At 45.6% G+C, this 20541-nt stretch overlaps 2 protein-coding genes across 3 annotated transcripts in view; both read right to left on the bottom strand.

The window, feature by feature from the left end:
• fw (CUB and Sushi multiple domains furrowed) overlaps positions 1–18770 on the bottom strand; it is a 256347-nt gene extending 237577 nt beyond the window's left edge. For both annotated transcript variants that reach the window (XM_070539928.1, XM_070539927.1), the window contains exon 1: positions 18282–18770. In XM_070539928.1, the coding sequence (XP_070396029.1) occupies positions 18282–18387 (106 nt within the window). In that variant the 5' untranslated portion in view covers positions 18388–18770. The remainder of the gene's footprint in view (positions 1–18281) is intronic.
• Positions 18771–19119: 349 nt separating this feature from the next.
• The window catches only part of LOC139060788 (uncharacterized), a 43231-nt gene continuing 41809 nt past the window's right edge, over positions 19120–20541 (bottom strand). Inside the window, exon 8 of the transcript XR_011515046.1 lies at positions 19120–19274. The gene's annotated coding sequence lies outside the window, so the exon portion shown is untranslated. The remainder of the gene's footprint in view (positions 19275–20541) is intronic.

The following is a 20541-nucleotide window of genomic DNA, read 5'->3' on the forward strand; positions in this document are numbered from 1 at the left end:
GATCTTGACTTTTTTTTTTTTCCGAGATGCCGGCCTAAATGAAGTTCTGTAGCAATTATTGCGCTCACAGATAACTTTTATTGAAATATTTCCTTTCGTTTTTGTTTGATTTCTTCTTTATTTTATGAATCAGTGTACTTGTATTTTTTTCGTCTACCGGATTTGATTTTCTTTTGTTCTCCTATTTACCTTGATTTTATCTTTCACATTATTATTCCAGAATAGCATGCCATGTGTTTCGCAAAGCTAACAACTTTAAAGTTCACCGTTACTACCGCAATTAATCTACCACGCATAGTATTTTTATCTCGCGTTTCCAGATCAAGAACAAGAGAGTTTTGAGAACTCTATATATATATAAAAGCGAGTAATTGCTTGTAATATTTCTTTTTCGAGGACTATCATACTCTGAAACGGAGTCTGCATAGCACGCTCGTCTCCAACCACCGTTGAGATTATCCCTTACGGCAGGAGTGCGATGTATCGGAATTAAAAAGGAGTTACCTTACGCTCTTGCAGGGGCGCAAAGAGAAAAACAAGTCTGGCTAAATAGTGTAGGACGTTTTTGAGGGCTAGTTGGTTCATACTAGAAGGGAAGTTAAAACTGCGCGAAAAAAACAAGGACATTCGAAAGGATCACACCTACAGCCTCTGATTTGATCTTCAAGAATGAACAGTTGGCAGTGTGAGCTTGTGGTGTGTTGCGTGATCCTTTCGACTAAGCCTGTGTGGTGCAGAAAATGCCACCCGAACACCATAACGCTTTGCCACATCTTTTAGGCCACGTGAAACTTTATGTACGTAGGGGATAACTGCCAATTTTTCGCTACCGTTTTCTGTTTTTTGTTCAAGAAGAAGGAAACGAAAAATTGGCGGTTATCCCCTACGTACATAAAATTTCATACGGCCTAAAAAATGTGGCAACGCGGTATAGTGTTCGGGTGGCATTTTCTGCACCACACAGGCTTAGTCGCATTCGCTCCATTGCGCACAGAATAGCACAGGTCATGTCACTGGGTCATAGAGGGTGCAGCCAGAAACATGTTAATCGTTTCGTCGATTGTGTCTCAGGAGCAGTATAGTGAATTCCCCTAAGCTGTGGTCACATGTACAATGGCCAAACAGGCAGATGTGTCAACATACGCCTAAGATAACGGATAAATTCAGTAAACGGTGCGCCATCCTCTCGTCTCGCCTTACATTGTAAACCCATGTCTGTGTAAACCCATCTTCGAAAACACAGTCATTTTGTTCTGTCACCCTAACAAAACCACACGAGAAATCACTGAAGCCTATCATATCACAAAAAATGCCGCGCTGTGTGTAAGCCAACCATCCTTATTACTACATGATAAAGCATTAAATTTTATTAATCGAAATTCACACGTGTCTTAGATGCATGCTGTTTTTATACCTACCACCTGTGGCTAGGCGTTGCCTTTACAAACTCATATGCTTTCCTCATAGGAATGGCCAACAGCCCCACGTGCGACACATGTAACATCGACGAGACGCTCGCACACATTATAATATATATCTGTGTCTGCCCGCGATACAGTGCTGAGAGACAAGTGATGTGCAGAGTACTGGACCAGTTGGACAATCGTCCACTTTCAGAACTAAAAGCTTTAGGCCAATGCTCTGAAAGAACATCCGCGTTGAAGGCCTTACTCGCGCTATTAAGGTTCTTGCGGTCCACGGGGCTTCACGACAGACTCTAAGAATGCCGCCCCCTACCGCTCTGTAGTGTACGCGCTTTGTTCGTGCTTGTCTCCCTCTCTTTCTATCTCTCCCTTCCACTCTGTTTCTCTTTTTATCCCCCTTAACCCTTCCCCCTTTGCAGGGTAGCCAACCGGAACTACCTCTGGTTAACCTCCCTGCCTTTCTCTGCATTATTTTCTCTCTATATATACCTCATCTTGACATCCACGAAGCGTCTATTTTCTATATATGTGTTTTTCCATATGTGCATTAAACGTCAGTCAGTGTTTCTTTTTCCACGTCTTTCGTGTTTTTAGCGCTCCAACTTTTTGTAAAGAGGCATGCAATGTCTGTTGTTATCGTCTCGACACAAAACGGTCCTTTGTCTGTGTTGGCGCGAATAAATTAGCGAGCAATTCGCTAACTCCAGTGACATTTTAGTCAGCCTAACTATCATTGTGTCTTTTTAGAGCTTCGGGACTTTTTTAGCGGCTTTTTCAGCGAGGTGTACATAGCGAGTAGATTGCCTTGGTACAATTATTCAGGAGACCTTGGTTAGCTTCAATGCCACGCCCCCATTTTATCCCAAGGGGATATATGCGCCCTCATTTGTCTGTACTTCTAAAGGTATGCATAAAAATTATTTAGTGAGCCAGATGGCTGCAATAATGCTCTGTTTTGTTTGCTTTGTTTGCTTTGTTTCTTTTTTCTGGGCAAAGTGCGATCTCATACTATTTGAGAAAATTTGGGGCTCTTTTTCCCTTTTCACATTCCGACCTTTAGCACGCCACCTGAGGAGGCAATACTACGCTACAGTGACAAGAACTTTATTAGAGTGTCCTGAGAAACTCGATTGGGGGGAACCGAAGGCTCCCCGATCAAGTTGGTGGCTCCGCCCAAGATACAGGTTCAAAAATATTAAGGACTACGTCTAGCAACAATTAAAACGTCATAATAAAAATATGAAGTTCAGAGCATGTTGTCGTATTCATTGTCACTTCATGACTCCTTGTTCTGGGATGTTTTCTGTCGTTACCCTGACGACTTCTTCATCCCAAAAATGTTACCGACAATGCCCTAAATTTTCCAGCAACTTTCTGTCAGCATATATATAAGGAAATTAGCGTCACCACGCGCGCGCTTTCAAAGCAGAGGAGAGGAAAAAGAAATTAACTGTGGTCGTGGCAGAGCGCATAACAATTTGTTTATTTGCTACAAAAAGTTAAACATTAAGGCCACTGACAGAATCGAAAACTATTATTTTACGTTTTGCAACACATATGCGGGGTCTTTTCTCATTGTGAAACGATTGCGAAAAGTCTCAACATCTCAGAATTCAACCATCTCTCTCTCTCTCTCCCTCCCTCCCTCTCTCAGTCTCTCTCTCTCAAATTTTATAACTTCTCTTACTCTCACTCGACACTGTAGGGCATTTCTTCTAGACTGTTGTAGTAGTAGTGGCTTTTCTTGCACACATTGATTTCACCTGAAATACGCAACATAGACAAAGTAATTTTTCGTGTGTGTATTAGGATGCAAGGGCCGTTCAATGAAGGCAGACTAATGTCCTGGCGTTTTTATTTCTGAAAATTATTAATCAGCATTTTTGTACCTTTCCATATGCTTCCTAGCAAGTGAAATGCGCTCGTCTCACTGGTTCTACCAAGCCTAGATAGCAGGAGTGAAGTCATACCTTGCTACCTTCTTAAAATTCGTCTTCAATGTTTTAGCTACTCCTTGTTCCCTGTCTTGTTCCATGCCGAAGCAATTTCGTTTTTGACTGTTCCCTGAATCATCGCAATGATTTTCTTATTCGTTCTAAAGTCCAGATGCTGAACTCTTCGAGTTCTCCATGTACCTCACGGTAAAAATGGCCACTGCTTTGACATCTAACAAGGTGTCGTTAAGACATTGGAGGCGATTTTTAAGAAGCTGGCAACAGATGGCTTCACTACTGTTATCTAGGTTGATGGTGGTAAGCATGCATTTTACTTACTGGGGAGCATGTAGAAAGGGATAAAAGAGCCGATGAATAATTTTCAGAAATAAAAATATCAGAGTATCAGTTTTAGCCTTTACTAAACAACCCTCATGGACATAAAAACATGGGAATGTAAACTACGTAAGAGCCGGTTCTTTTGAAGTCCCAAATTATTTCCTCGAGTAACAATAAAAAAGAAAAACTAAGAACAAATATCAAAAAACACGATATACACACGTATACAAGCGCGCAAAGAATGCTACGGGTACCAACGCGGTAAGCACAATCTAGTCTCAAGCAACGGAAACATAGCAACCGTATGAAAGCAGCATAAAACTACAAAGTAAACCACGGATTGCTTCCTCAGGGAGAAAGCTTCGGAGTTGAGGAAAATTTCATTCTGGTCCAGGGATCAAAGGCGGCGCACTCCCGGTACTGCCGCTTTTCCGGAACAGTCATATAGCTAACTATGACCATAGGTCTAGCGGATGCTATGGCGACAGAGAAATAATCTACAACTCGAAGCACGGAAACATCAAATCAGGAAAAACATTCTTCGGAAATCCCCACAACAATAGAACTCGTTAGTTTGCTGGGAACCCGCCTTTCAGAGGAGCTGACGTGGGTTTTCTTTCAGACAGATAATAACTTCCTGTTTCACAATGTCGTTGAGAGGAAGCGTTAGCTGGGGAGTTCCTATCTCAATGCATGGGAACGTTGAAATTGCAGTGCTCAACACCGTCTCCACCGAATTTCATTAGATCTGTTGTATTAGAAAGAAAGAATAGAAGGTAGAAACTGTGAGTTTGAGGTGAATCGCCTTTCAGTTCAGTCAGCATAGGGGGTCGCTTGCTACAAGCGCATGCAACGAAAACATGTAATACTGTTATCACATATATCTTTGCAACCGTACTATACTCACGCTTTACTTTGACATCGTTGTTTAGAAGAAAAACACCTTTACTCAATCATGAATGAGTCGCATGCGCGGATGGCGCTGCTGTCGCGCGACGCATGACTGAATCTGAGCCAAATTTAACCTCTGGCTGGGCGTTCAGAGAGGCGTGGCTCGGCCGTACGTTTGTCGATCTGAGCCTAAGTGGTCGCGTCTGGAAAATCTCATTCAGCCAACTAAACTCATACCTGTGCTCATCAGTACAGTTATGAGGCTTGCAAGCGTGTAATTTGTTTCAGAAATTTGACGGCTGCTCGGCTATGGCACCTCCGCGTTCGACACGTAGGGTCCAGAAATGGCGTGAAGAGACTCCGGCAGCAGAACGGGGGAGCTTATTGGCGCCCACCACCTTTGAACACGCCGGGCCCACTACGAATAGGGAGCCAGCACGATTGCAAGATTATACCGTATAAATACCTCACTAGCCGTATTACAATTAAAGCATGCTAGCTTTATAATGCGTGAAAAAAATGCTACTTGTAAAAGACGACCAAGGCGCCTCTGCAGCTTTTGTCTTTCTTTCGACTCAAGTACAACGTATATTTCATATACCCCATCCAGCCTCGTCAACCTTGCACTGAAATACGTGGAAGGAGACTTAACCCAATCGAAGATTGCCTTCTTTACTCACTCCCGCGCTGCCCTTAGCAGGTCACAACGCAGTCAGATTGATTTACAGTTTTGCTCAGTATTACTGACTCTGCCAAAAAACTGTATGACGTGAGGTACGTCTCGCTGCCCAATGGATACCTTCACACGTAGGATCGCCGGAAGTGAAGAGGCTGATCGACTGGCTTCAACTTGTGCTCATAACGACTGTGTCTGCCTCGAAATTTTGTGAAAGCTTGATGACACTCGTTTGCTAATTCGCCGCCGCCAATTCTAGCAGCATTCAGACCAGCGCATAGCAAATGGAACGTTCCCGTCCCATGTTCGCTGTCGAGACTTGCCTCGTCGCGCTGAAGCACAACTACTCAAGCCAAGAACTTTTCTGTGTGGACGTGTTCGAATGTTTATACCGACAGGGACGTGTGGCCATTTTGTCGTGTACGTCTTGCTGTTGGTGCGAAACACTTCGTCCCCTGGTATTTTGTGCCCCGCTTTCAAATGCACATCGCGCGTCGCTATTGGGACTATCATCTCAGCGTGTGGTGAAGACACTCGACGAATTTTTGTACCCAAGTGGTTTTGCGTCTCGACGCAATCGGGCTCATCGCGCTCTGCTTACTTTCCTACAAGTAACTAAATTATGCTCACGTTTGTAGCATATTTCTGTTTTTCAAATGACAAGGCCGCGTACACTATTTCTTCTATTTTAACATTCTTTAGCACCATGACCTGCAGTGACCGGCCCAGCTATGCGTGACCTGTACTGTGTGTTCTGCTTCACTCTTTGAGCCTTATGGTCTTGTTCTTTCTTTCCTCTTTCCTCTCCTTCTTCCTATTTTCCATTTCTATGTTTCTGTTTCGTCCTTTCTGAAGAGTAGGCAGGTGTCGTGCCCCTTCCTGTGGCAGTTGCCAGCCTGCTACTCGTTTTTCCTTTCTTACCAAGTGTACATATGTTTTAAAATAATAATAATAATAATAATAATAATAATAATAATAATAATAATAATAATAATAATAATAATAATAATAATAATAATAATAATAATAATAATAATATGGTTACGTTCTTTCAGGACCGTAGAGCCCATACACCTTCAGAAGCAGGCACAAGGCGTTTCACATACCACACTGTGGCGTTGTCCCCGATACAGCTTACCTGATTGTTTCCTTAAAATTGCCAATTCTCGGAAATCATTGTATCAAAGTCAAGGTGCAAAATCAAAAGTATGCATCGTACAGTTGCTAGAATTTACCTTCCTCTCTCAAATGCAACAAATTTCAAATAAATCGGTGAAGTGGTAAACCCGCAAAAGCTTAGTATGCGTTTTACCTTACGTTTGGATAGGAAAATCGTGGTTGGCCTTAAGCTACAGTTTCCTCGTAAGTATCGCGGTGACAACGTCGGAGACTTAGATAAATTAACCTTCGCGCTACATCCGTGGTTTCCTCATGTAAAAATTGATTTCTTTACTGATACAATGGGCTGAAGTAATTTTACAAGCGTAACCTGTCAGTATTAGCTTAGCTCGACTTACCACCCTCTTGCCTCAAGTAAGAACCCTATGCAAAAACACTGCGCGCAAGCTGCTTTAGGTAACTTTATGAATATCAATACAGTTGCGCTTGCCATTTTGAGTGGATGGAGGTATTTACTAAACTAATTAATAAATTAGAAGGTCCCCTTCTTTAGAGTAGGATAATCCGACCCACTTCTAATTAAACAACGCAACATCCAAAACAAAGATAAAATAAGCAAGCGAAAACGCTACGCACAATAGCAATCGCCACAAGCTCCCAAAAAATGTGAACGCGCAAGATAAGTGCTAAGAGCTAGACATGTATTGATGCTCGTGCACTGATGCTAAAACGGTAAATACTGGGTGCGTTATCTCAAGGGCAACAAACAATTACTAACGCCTGCACTAACGTCTAAACGGCCACGCGCCCTATCTTCAAATGTCACGGGGAATCCTATGCCGATCTCTGCAAATAGCCCCGTGCGCCTCTGATCTTACCCGCTTCAGTCAACAACCCCGCGAAATATGTGTGCTCCGAGCACTACGGATGAGACCGATCAACGATTCTATACGTCAAACCCTTCGTCCCTTTTGATTACCTAGACTATTTTGGGGCACAAGGTTCACAAATACTCACTGCGTACATTAACACGCAAATTCGTCGACGCATTTTCTTTTTTTGTCCACTAAATGTCGTAAGCCATGCACCTTCCACATTCCCCATCAACTCGTTTAGCTTCAGCAATAGCGACTTCCTTCCTATAGGCCCAAACCATCTGCGGCAAATTTCTCGCTAAGTTCCTTGTTACTTAATAATGTAATTCAGTATCGTGAAGCTTTAAAGAACATCGCATCTATAACGTATTTAAAGAGAACATTTGCATTTGCCTCCGATTGCGCAATTCCCGATTTGTTCACTGATATCATACTCTGTTATTTACACCGCTGACACTGCAAGGTCCCTCTTTCTGTCTTGCACTTTAGAGGGGCACTAAAGGCAAATACTAACTCGACGTGGACTGTTATAATACCATTCCTGAAACATCGCAGTGCTTGGTTCGTGCCTTGAATAGACTTAGTTTAAGAGAAAATTGCATCTGAAAGGTCCGCACACCTTTATTTAGCGCAATTCAAGTCGCCCACCCTCAAGCGGGGGAGTGGTGACGTTGCATATGCCATCACCTCCCTTTAATTCCATCACTAGGTAACACGCGCCGGCATGGGGAAACCGAGCCAAGTCACAACGTTCTTTCTTCCTAAAGTTCAAATGGAACTGGACAAGTAAGATTTTCTTTCGGTTTATAATGTAATGCATTGCTCTTTTTATTACGAGAGGTTGAGTACTAGTGGCACAATTATAATGAGGAGTGCCTGCGTCATCGGGCTCGTACTCGAATGTCCCAGGGGAGTCTCCAACCATGTCCTTCATTTGCCTCAATTTCTCGATTACTAAAGCTCTGATCGCGATAATGTTGACGCCTTAGACGTTACAGAGCACTAATCTATCACTTTTGCTTGACTTAATATTTTTGCCTTAAGTGCGCCTTTAAATCCTCTTGCATGCTTGATACACCATCTACTTTCTGTATTGCATGCGAAATGAAATGATTCTCATTCCGAAGTGATCGCAGGGGCTCCCGCAGCACGACCATAACGGCCGATATAAGCTCGACGTACGAACCTCAATCGAAAATTACAGCGCGCACAAGCGGACAAGGACGAAACGAGAGTGAAATGGCCACAAGCACTGACTTCCGACGTTTGTCTTCAACCTCCTCATTGCGCTACGATCTTCAAGTCATGGATAAACGACTCTTTCATTTCTTTAGATTGGTGAACCGAGCGTTGGGCTTACATGGGCCTACGTTTCTGTGACACGGGGCGACATTGTTTACACATCGAAAAACATTGGACCTACATTGACACTTCGCGAAAGAAATATATTGAGTTTAACCTCCGGAAACTGCACAGCGGGTTATGGAGGACGCTTTAGTGGAGAACTCCAGATTAATTTTGACCACCTGGGTTCATTATAGCATGCACCAAAAGCAGGATACACAAGCGTTTTTTTTTTTTTTTCTCCGCAATCCGCCTCTATCGAAATGCGGCCTACGCGGCCAGTAATCGAACCTGCAACATCATGCTCGGCGTCAAAACGCCGTAGCCACTGAGCCACTGCGAAGGAACCACTTCGATTCCTCCGCGGGAGTACAAAAGCAAGGAGAACACGTGGAGGAACATCTGACGGCGGCGGCGAGCGCTCCTACGTATACGGCGAAGGAAAGCGGCCACCGGCTTTTCCGCTACGTGCGTAACGGTGAAGCGAGGAAACAAAAGATCACAACGGCAAGAAAAGGAAACTCGTTACCGCGGCGGCGGCGGCGGCTGCGGCGTCGGCGAAAGGCAGCTGACTCCCTATGTATGCGGACAAGTTTCGCGAGCGGTCGTCCTTGCGCTATGCGCCATACCCCTCCGCCGCTTGCACCCCCTTCTCTCTAGCTGCATGGCGCACCTTCCTCCGTACACCTCGAGGCCTATACAGCCGACATCGCCCTGCCGCCTTGAGCCTCGCCACCTCCCCTTCCTCGCCCGTCCCGCTGCCCGTTAGCTGAATGCGCGCATACGAGACAGCAGCTGGCTCGTGCTGCCGATGCCGCCGGACTTCCTCGCCGAGAAGACGACGCCCAGCCACCCGGAGACGACGCTCGTTGAAGACCGCGACTGAAAGCGGCGCTCTTACAGAAACTGAGGAGCGGGGCCCTGTCGACTGACCGGCCGGCGATGTGCGTGCCTCGTTTTAGCTCGGTTCTGTTGTGAGGCGCATGAAGAAGGACGCCCCGCGTGGCATGCGGCGCACGAACTGCGCGTTGGACTGTGCGCCTAGCATTTTCAGGCCGGCACGTCACTCGACTCAATTAGCTTGTTTTGTTCAGCACTTGCGGCATACTTTCATCGTGACAATGAAGCCGGACACTCCGCGGTGTTTTTTCTTGTCTTTCCTGCCTGACGTAGCCGGTAAGAATACTTGAAGAAAAGAAATGAGCGCTACAAAGAGAAGAACATGTATGACGGACAGGCGCTAACTTCCAAATAAACGTTTATTTGAAGAAACAGGATTTATATACATACAAACAACAAAAGCACAACCGTGACTTCACGTCTGTCGTACATGTTCTTCTCTTAGTCCGCGTCTTTGTAGCGCTCATTTCTTTTCTTCAAGTATGTTAAACCAACTCGCCCACATCAAGCTTCTGCTGCTCCAATAAGAACGCAAACTAAATGAAATCAAAAGGGAGGGGGAGTTCATATACGCAATGAATCAAGTGCGGAAAGAGCAGTGACCTGGAGATCCTATGACCGAGGGATCCGGGGCCGAATTCAATATGTTTTTTTGTTCATAAGTGCTATCTGCCATTGGCTGACTCCCACAGCTATAGAATATCCAAATTCACCCGGTCTATACAGCGCGAGTGATATCATTGTTGTTTTGAGGCAACTACAACATGGCCCCAGCTGGATTACGACTACATCTTTCTCATTACAATTTATTTATTTATTTATTTATTTATTTATTTATTTATTTATTTATTTATTTATTTATTTATTTCAATATTGTGAAGGTAAACAAACTATGCGGACTGAGGTGATGAGTGTTTGAAGTGCGCAATGTACGTTGTCACGTGCACGAATTCATCGCTCCTTGACACTTCCATCTTGCTTTCTTTTTATCACGTGTAACGTATTTAAAACCGCTCAGAGGGGTTCGCTTGCTGCAAGAAATGTAACGAAAATGCGTTATAGCATTATCGCTTATATATTTGCAACTACACTATACCACGTATCTTACCTTAGTATCGTTGTGTAGAAGAAAGAAGCCATTACTCGACCATGCATGTGTCGTGTGCGCAGATACGTCATTGTCACGACACGCATGACGCAAACGGAGCTAAGTTTACCCTCACGCGCGGCGTTCGGAACGGCGTTGCTCGGTGGAATCCGAACAGGAATGGTCACAATTGAGAGAGCTCACTATGCCACAGTAGGTATACCTTTTAAACTCAAGGTGGCGTTGGTCAGAACTCGAAAGGCTTACAAATGTGCAGCCTTTCGCGAAATTCGCCCGCTTCTTCTGCCTTTCCTTTCACGCTTGCGTGGAGCTGCCTTTGACGAGGTTGCCTCGGGGAAAGAAGTAAAAAAAAACTGAGGCAGAGCGCCAGGTACAAGTGTGTATACGATTAGGAAAGAAGAAGAAAGGACCAGATCGGCCTCGACTTAGAAAACCGAATACAACTCGCTCGACGTCATAAGCAATACGCTGCCTTAGTGACGCTCGATATCGCTAAAGCATACGACACTGTGGAGCACACTATATTGATCAATCGGTTAACTTCCTGTGGTGTTCCTGGGTATATAGTAGCGTGGATTCGGTCATTCTTAGGAGAAAGAGAATTCTATTGCTACGAAAGCGGCGTTTCTTCTTCTAGACACAAACAAACGAGAGGCGTACCGCAAGGCTCAGTTCTTTCCCCGGTACTTTTTAATATTCTCATGAGCACACTACCTTGTCATCAAGAAATAACTACTTATGTTTATGCAGACGATATTGCGTTTTTTGCATCTGCAAACGACATCCACACGCTATACCAACGACTGCAAACTTACCTTTATGATCTGGAGAGGTGGTTAGATGCTAGTCACTTCACCCTCAATGCCAGCAAATGTGCTGTTCTCGTATTTCCGATACGTGACATAGTGCACATTTCATTGTCTTACCACCTTCAAGACATACCACAGGTGGAATCTGTTAAATACCTCGGAATTATTTATAACGCCTCTCTCAACTGGCGCTCACACATAGATCATTTGACTGGGAAAGGTACCCGTGCAATTGGCATATTGCGTAGGCTGAGCAGTCGTCGAATAGGATTGAGAAGAGATACACTCCTAATGATATATCGTATGTACGTTCGCCCTGTATTAGAATTTGGTTGCGTGCTCTTCTCTGGAGCTCCAGCCTACATGTCCCATCCTCTAATCCTCTTAGAAAGAGAAGCATTACGTTTGTGCTTAGGTCTCCCTAAATTTGTTGCAAATTCTATTCTTTATCTTGAATCCCGTGTTCCGCCACTTTCGTGCAGGTTCCGGCTTTTGACGGTGCAGACGTTCTTAAGGATTTACGAATCACCACTGCGTCATTCCCAAGTAATCTTTATTTCACAACCTGCGTTGTTTTTCGGTGTCATCTGGCCGCGACTACATAACCCGCAAATTATATTCGTGCAAAAATTACTTGACTCTTTGGGCGTGCGCATATGCGATGTTCTTCCTATTACCGACAGAGCTGTTGCCACGGATATTCAATTTGATGACATCTTTCCTAATAATGCAAAATTACTTCCACACCGTATTCTAGACGGTATATTACAAGATCACCTGAAAAACCTTCAAACAAACGTTGTAATTGCTACAGATGCTTCAAACTGTGAAGAAAAGTCAGGTGTAGGAATATTTTCCCCGATTCTCGATTGGACATTTTCTCTTCGGCTGCCAGATTTCATACCGATTTTTTTAGCCGAATTCATGGCCGTGGTGCTGGCATTACGCAAATTAGGACCATCAATTACGTCAGCCGTGATAGTCACTGATTCTTTATCATTGTGCTCATCCCTTACTGCTTCTAGTGATTCTCGCGTGATGCGGACATTTCAATCATTGGTACCTGATTACTTGAGAAGCGTGCGTTTGATTTGGGTGCCCGGCCATAAAGGACTAATCATTAATGAAATTGCAGACTCTCTAGCCAAGGCATCGATAAGTGGCCCGATTCTTCCTTGCTGCCCTCTGACTGCTTATGTAACTGCAGCTAGATTTCGCAGGAGTACCATTATACAGTCAATATCAGGCTCCGCAATTACTAACTCTGTGGATTACGGACATCTCCTGCACCCTTGGAACAGAAATTTTTGCCGAACACGGAAAATGGAAGTGTCCATCACGAAGCTGCGCTGCCGTATACCTGCATTGAACTTCTACCTCCACAGGTCTGGTCTGGTCCCCTCACCATTATGCTCATTCTGTGGCGAAGCGGAGACAATCGATCATTTTTTGTTGTCTTGTAGACGTTTTTCTATTATAAGAAAACGACTACTCGAAATGCCGCTTCGCTCTATTGGTCTGACTTTATCAGTGCCTGTGATCCTATCTTTTGGAGCCTCCATTGTTGGGTTCAGCCACAGAAACGTTTGCTTGGCGATCCAAAATTACATCATCGAAACTAATCGATTTCCATGTTAGATTGATCTTTCTCCCTCCTAACCATAGCTTTCTTTTATTTCTTATCTTTTATTAATTATTATTGTTATTATTATTATTATCTTATACCCGATTTTCATCTGATTATTTCCTTTTTTCTCCAAACACAAAACGCTTCCTTTTAAACTCACACGCCCAAATTGTTAACTCCCTTGTTATTATTATTATTTTAGGCACCTAATTAAACCGCCCGATTCTTGGCCAATCCCCCACTGTGGGTATGTGCCACTGCCACTCAGGACAACAACAACAACAACAACAGCAGCAACAACAACACGACTCGGAAGCGCGTGTTTCCGCAGCCACGCCTTTGCCCCTGCTTATCCGCATAATGCGCAGCCAATGAGCATCGCGTATTCATCGAAACAGTCGTTATTCCCTCGTATTTGTAAACGCAGCACGCGCCGGCGCCATGGCGTCAGTGCGATGCCTTCTGCGAAGGCTGTAGTACAACACATCGCACTTTTCTGTTCTCTCTCTTGTTTGTCTTCCTTGTGCCGCCCACATTTTTGGCAACAAGAAGGACCTCGAAAGTCCGCCGATGTGCTCAGCATACAAGTAACGTTCCATAGGACGTACAGGAAAGGCTTCGTTCCCCCAGCATCTTTTGCTCATCTATGGCCTACATATGGGCTCCACGCCTATAAAGTGCAAGCGATGTCGTAAATGCTCGGTTTGAATATGGACGACGCTGTTGGACAGCAAGCCCTTACTGTCTGAGCCGCGATATATGTGTACACATAACTGGATGAACGACGCAGTATAATACGCCTGAATGCAACACTATGGTTACGAGAGAACGCAGCGCATTAAGTTGGCCATCATGGTTGCACATTAACCTGCGCCTAATTTACGCGTGTGAGCATTCTGGCATTTCATCACTTTTTTGGTATGTGGCCATCTCGGGTGGAAGTCCGAACCCCGACCTCACACTCGGCAGTAGAGTACCCCAGCCACTGCATAACCGCAGCAGATTGCTGCCACATGCCTTGTCGTCTTCGAGACAATCCTTTGAGATACTGAAAAAAGACGCTGTCTGTGCAGAACATTCTATGATATACAACTGCACGACTATTAGTGCTCAAGCGTCTGCATATGCGGGTTGCACACATTTCACACGATATTTTACATTATTTATAAACGGTTGCCCTGGTAACTGCTCACGCAACGTTCTCGCTGTTGTCTGTTTTTCTTTTTTACAATAAATGCTCGGAATATGCCTCCCAGAGTAAATAAAATACCACTAATTTAATGCATCCGTAGCACTTGAGCATACCCCAGCCCCGACACAAGAAGACTTACTCCGATTTTTAAGTGCTAAGATGACGAATCAAAGCGCTTAGTTCAGTTGTATAGAAGGTGGCCACAGCATCACTTTTGAGAACGCAATTTCACAGAATCATTACAAACCAAGACTACTTAGAACAATGAAGTTCCAGCAGTTCCAGTCTGTTCTGTACAATCGTGCCCTCAAAAGCGACATTGTAGCCACCTTAGGGCACCAACTTCATTTTTGTTTGAGGTCTTGGAACCTAAAGATCGGGCCCATCAGCAGAAGTGAGTGTCAGTAAAATACCAATTTTCCCGCTTTCTTTTGACTTTCTTCTAAAAGAAAACCCGTTATGCGAGTTCGTTGAGGAGAGCGTGGCGCGTTTACTTTTTTTTTTTTTCTCACGCAGACCAGTATCTGCCTCCCCATACTAACGGGTCATATTATCCAGACAATTGTTGCCATGCGCCGATCAACGTTCTTTCTTTTTCTGCTTAATGCAAGGACACGGTATTATCTGTACATCTCACTTTGGCCCGCTGTCGAGCACAAACGAGGCAAGAGAGCTTTATAGCGGCGTTCTGCGAATTTGCATCTACAAATCGTACCATCGGCTTCAGCCTTTGTCCGCTGTCCGGCAGGAATAGGGACCGCTCCGTTCGGGTGATTATGGTGCTCCGTATACGTATACATACTTTGCCGGCGGGCGCCGACGTGTGACCTTCCGGCGACGTCAGCGAACGGTACTCGAAGGCCGGCGACGGTGAAGGACTGCCTTCCCCCATAGCGTTCGATACCAACTTCACACAAGGAAAAATCTAGACCTATTTTATGTGGATGTCCGGCCATTTCCAGAAGATTGTGCAACACTTCACAGTTTTAGTCGTTCTAATATTATTTGTATTATGGTAGTCTATTCGGGGTATACTTGACGTGATACATAGCTCAGGTCTGCCCAAGCACCATAAGGCTTGTACGGCAGTACCTCACACAGCACGATTTCAGAGATAAACTATCCTGTCGTTTAGAAGTGCTTCGACGGGGTTTAGTTGGTGTGGCACGTCATTATTGTGTAACTTGTATAGATTGCGCTACTTAGGTAACACATGCAAAGACACTTACATGTAAACACGAAACGGACGTGGCCCTTGCAACTGCACAGCTCAGGGTATGCGTCCGTTTTGTGTCTACGCGTTGGTGCCTCTTGGCGTGTCATCTAAGCGATGTTTACGCCATAAAGTCACGCCCAGTCCTACACCCTCTCGTCCTATCTGCCATCTCGGGCATCCCAGCATGGCTCGAGCACGTGACATATCGTCTGGTGTTGAAAGAGATTGTGCACATTCCTGGAGCAAAGGCATGTGGGCAAACTTCAAACAATCGATTGTCACGATCGATTCTCACAGACTAGAAAGCACATCGAGGTGAAAATAAGTAAAGTTGAAGGGCGTAGCTGATTCGTAGCTTAAATGTCTCGACAATCAGCACAACAAAATGAGCAGAGGGAAGAGAAGGGTGCACCGCGCTCTTTTCAATACTTTGTCGCCACCGATTGTTTTGCTACGCCCTTCAAGAAAGCTAAACCAAATAAGTACGTAGAATGATGACTAGCCTGTCGTAATACCCTGAAGACCTCCATTAAGAAAAGTGGCATTGAACCTCAGCAGAGCATGTATGCGTCGACCGGCGGCGAGCCATCTCAATCTTTCAAGCGACCTCCATGTTGACGTCAGCAGCTTTCAGTGGTCCCCGTGAAAACTTCAGCATCAGCTGAGGACTGCTTACGCGAACATTTTCAGGTATTTTGTGGTTATCTCCCACTTAACGGTGTATGCTTAGTACGAAAATATGGTGATGAACGTGGACGCGTTGGTGCATACTTGGAAAAAGCAAGCAACGGCGATTATGGAAGAGGACATACATCAACGTCAGGCCGCGCCGATCGCGAACGACCGCCATTCGTGGTGAAAACCGACCTATAATGCTAGAGAGAAGAGAGAGAGAAGAGAAGGGAACTTCTATAATGCTAGCATCGCCGAGTACAAAAGAGCCGATACTGCAGGCCTTGCGAGTATCTTAAGCGTTTCTCTCGCGAATCCGAACGTGCGTTTGTTGCCGGAGGAACAGCGTTCGACCGCTGCCAGGCGCTTCGCATGGCTTCCTGTCGTGGGAAGCGAGGAATGCCTGTCGAAAGCGGCATCGCGTAGCGGGGGTGTGCCCGGGCGCATGACTGCCTTTGCGTGGATGGTGGGGCAACGCTTGCCGCTGACTGCTTTTGTTTCTGCTGACAGAAACTGCGTTATCAAAGCGGCCGGGCGAGTTTTGTGGCCCAGACGCGGTCGCTCTCACTTTTCACTCTGGCGGAAAGCTCGAAGGCTTTGACCCTGTTTCGGCCGTCTTCGGTCGCTGCCCGTTTCCTACTCCCTCAACCGGTGTCTAGAAGTGACGCGAGAGCCACGATTAAAGGTGTTCCGGGGCTTACGTACGCTCGCCGGACATAAATGGGGCACGAGGCTGGATTGAACGAGCACTGGAAGCTGGCCACGCGATGTGGCAAAATGAGAGGGCTCACTGCATTTGCAGGGCGACAACTCCTTCAGCAGTCTAAGATGGTATACTACTTCTATAAATTGTTTGTAGACGTATGTTCCACTTTCTGTGGGTGCTGTAATGTTAGGGGACAGTTTTCTTGCTTAATACTTTCCGCATAACTCTCATTACCAGTGGCGTAGAGGTGTGATGTCCTTCCTAAAAATATTTATCTGTTTTTTTTTTTTGTTTTTTTTTTTTACGTTCCTCATTTCGTTATGATTGTCCAAAGATTCTACCTTTGTTTCTTGTTTTTGTTTTGGGCGGGGGGGCGGTACGTTCGAAGCGACAACGATCAAGCGCAGTAGAAATTTGCGATCGCCACACATTCTGGAGCAATGTTTTTTCGTGACGAGTCAATGAAATATCATTTAGTATTGATGCGAGAGCTTCTCACGGACGCAGCAGGGCCCCGTCGCCGTTCAGAGAAAACGTGCCGCGTCGAAGACTTGGTATGCTTTCAGTGGCCTGCCCGCTATTGCAGACGCAAGGCCGTACCTGTCACGAATAGCTCGACTTCTAGCCACTTAATGCAAGCATGGGCTTTCTACTTTCTTTTCTTTCCTCTTTGCTCATTTGCTTTCTTCAAATCTGGCTCGCTTAAGTATCAGCACTCACGCCACGGGAAAGAGTGTAGTTGATATTGCATAATCCAACTGCTTTAGTATTTAAAATTGGCTCATCCGGAAGCTACCTGCTTAGCGTTTCCTGGGCTAAATGGGCCGTATGACGCTTATTACCTGACACGGAAAGACATTTTGTTTTTTCTGCATCACTAATATATAGGCCGGGTTTCCAGCCAGACAAAAGCACTCATAGACATATAAATCCTTAACCAAATGAAAACTGCGATAAGATTTGGTATAGCGGACTACCTTAAGACGACCAGAAGGCAATACTGCTTTGACCAACCTCAGAACTCTGTCCCTCAACAAAAATGTAGTAGGGATATATGCGCACGCGCTTTCCCCGATCGGTTCTCATGCCTTCCTATTGGTCAATCTTCAAGAGGTCTAATGGTGCCCATTTGTCCACAAGCCCGTCCACTTTCCATTTCTAGACGCAAAAGCCCGTTTATGGCTACGTTCATTTCACAGCATAAGTAACGTATATTTGAAAGAGTAAACGCACTTGTCACCAATGCTCTTGGCTGGGGATTTACTCCACGCGCCAATCATGACCGAAGACCAGAAGCATCAAGTATATACTGTTCCATAAGGTAACATTAAAGTACATACTGGCCCAGCCATTGTTACGGTGTCATGACAAGAAATCTCGTAAAATGAAGTTCACCAAGCACATCAAAAAAAGAAGGCCTGGACAAACAACCTCCCAAGTTGAACTCACCCGAAATACTTGGAGGAAGTCCGGCCAACAAGAGCAGGTATCCCACAGGGCACATAAGACACTGCCACAGACGCCGAAGTTTATCACTCTCCATTGTCAGTTTCATTGTTGCTTCCCAAGACACCCGAAGAAACGAACGATCACGCACTCACACACGCGCACATAAAATCACGGAGAAGAAAATTAAAAAGAAAAAGAATCGAACACCACCAGTATCCTGGACCCCTGGCTGTGAACCTCAAGGTGGACGTCACGCTCTCCTCGCGCGAGTCACGTGATTCCTCGATGACGTCACACCCAGCCGCGGGTCGGGCCCGCTGAAAGCCGCGCTGCGCCGCTGCCGGATGCGGTCGTCATCGGAACCTCGAGCAGCTGTAAACGCACGAGCAATGCAGCGCGCAACCCAGTTCCCGCGGCAAGCGACAGCACGGCAAACCACCACGCGAGCGACTGAGCTGGCGCCTCGCGTTTCGGCGCGAACCGGGCCGCCGACGTCCGTTGGTCTCGAAAACAAAAAAGAAGAAAAAAGGAACAGGTTGGGGTGGCTCCCTGGCTGCAATCACGTGACTCTCCCTCTTTCCCTTGCGGCATCCCAGCCCCGTCCTCTTCCCCCAGCCTCCTCCTTTTCTTGTGGCCCGGCGGCGTGACGTTGCACGGAGGACGCACGCCGGTGACGTTTCGGCTCGTCCCTTTCTGCTCTCCGTCCTCCCCCTCCCACACCTCCCAGCCACCGCCGCCGTTCCGTCGTCGTCGTGCCATTCCACTGCTGGACCCGACCCGTTCGCTCTTGGTTTTTATTATTGAGACACACGGAATCCATCTCGTTCTTTGCAGAGCTACTTTCCTGGATGGCGCCCGCACCGGGTGTGCTTTACCTTGCTCCGCAGCTGGCGCGGGGCCAAGGGGTCAGCCCTCGTCTTGAAAGGAGTTCGTTTCGAAAAAGGAACACTGAGTCGGCGCCTGATGGCACCGGTTTCTTCCGCCAACCTCTGTCTGGAGGGGAGCATAGAACGGCAACGTCAAGAACCGCTAACCTTTTTCTTCTTTTTTTTTTGGCGCTTTCGTGAGAGGCCGCGAAATGGCTTATTAAATATTTCCTCGCCTTAGACGGGGAAAACGTTCGCGCGAAGTGCTCCGCATGTCTGTGCACCTTTATATCCGGGAAGCTCTTCGCTAAGTGCCTCGCTTTTGGCATCGTTACTCTGCGACCGTCGGCCGTGTGTGCTTAGCCATGCGAGTTTCATGTGCGTGTTGTGGTGAGAAACGCACCTCCTGTTCAAGCTTAGAAGTAGATGCAACAACCGAGGTCGAGCCTCAGAAAGTGAATGATTGATGTTATATTAATCTATATGTACCCACTCACAAAAATATGTGAGTGGTTTTGGTGACCTGCTTTGATAATTTTCCTCTGCAATTAATTGTGGGATCAATCAACATGTAACTTCATTTATAATAACCTTACTAACCGTGGTCATCAATTCCTGCACTGTTTCTTTTATTTTTCTCGTTTATTTGTTACCCTCCCCATTTCAGAAGACAATTTTTTACTCGTGGAAGCCGGCCAAATTATTTGGGGGAGCAGCCGTCACCTTCTCAGACAGGAAAGGCACTAAGCCCAACTTCTGTAAAGTGGTCCTGTCCCCTCAAAGCTCCCAGTATGGTAAGGAGAGGAGCAAATCTTCGTCCATGGCTTCTTGCGCATCTGCCTGATTTACATTTCATGAACTAATCGGGGTTATTCTCTTCTCTGAAGCGGCGACCACATGAGTCGTCTCTCTTTTTACGCATTCTAAGGCCGGAAATGGGCACGTCCATTTTAGAATACGCGTCGAGGGCGTTGTAACATGCAGTCGCATTTCTGTACCGTGTGGCAAAAAACACGGAGCTTTAACTACGAATACACAGAATTGTTTAAGCGCATGCAGTGACAGAGGCGACCAGCAAGGTGCACACGCGCACGTGCTTCCTTCCACCAAGGATTTAGCAGAGACAGGTACATATTTACGCGCATGCATATCACACTGATGTGGAAGCAAAGATGTTATGCACGCACTATAGTACATAAAGAATGCATGAAAAGTGGAAAGTTTTGCAAGTTGCAATCCTAAGTACGTCTTAAGGCCGAACTTCCACGCTTATCAAGTCTACCTATGGTCTTCTTATGTATTTATATAATGAATAGACTTAAGAAGCTAGAAATCGCATAGCTGGGCATCTACTGCACTGACATTAATAAGGTGTTTTGCATTTAAAATAAATA

This window comes from Dermacentor albipictus, chromosome 6 (assembly GCF_038994185.2).
Source record: "Dermacentor albipictus isolate Rhodes 1998 colony chromosome 6, USDA_Dalb.pri_finalv2, whole genome shotgun sequence".
Lineage (NCBI taxonomy): Eukaryota > Metazoa > Arthropoda > Arachnida > Ixodida > Ixodidae > Dermacentor > Dermacentor albipictus.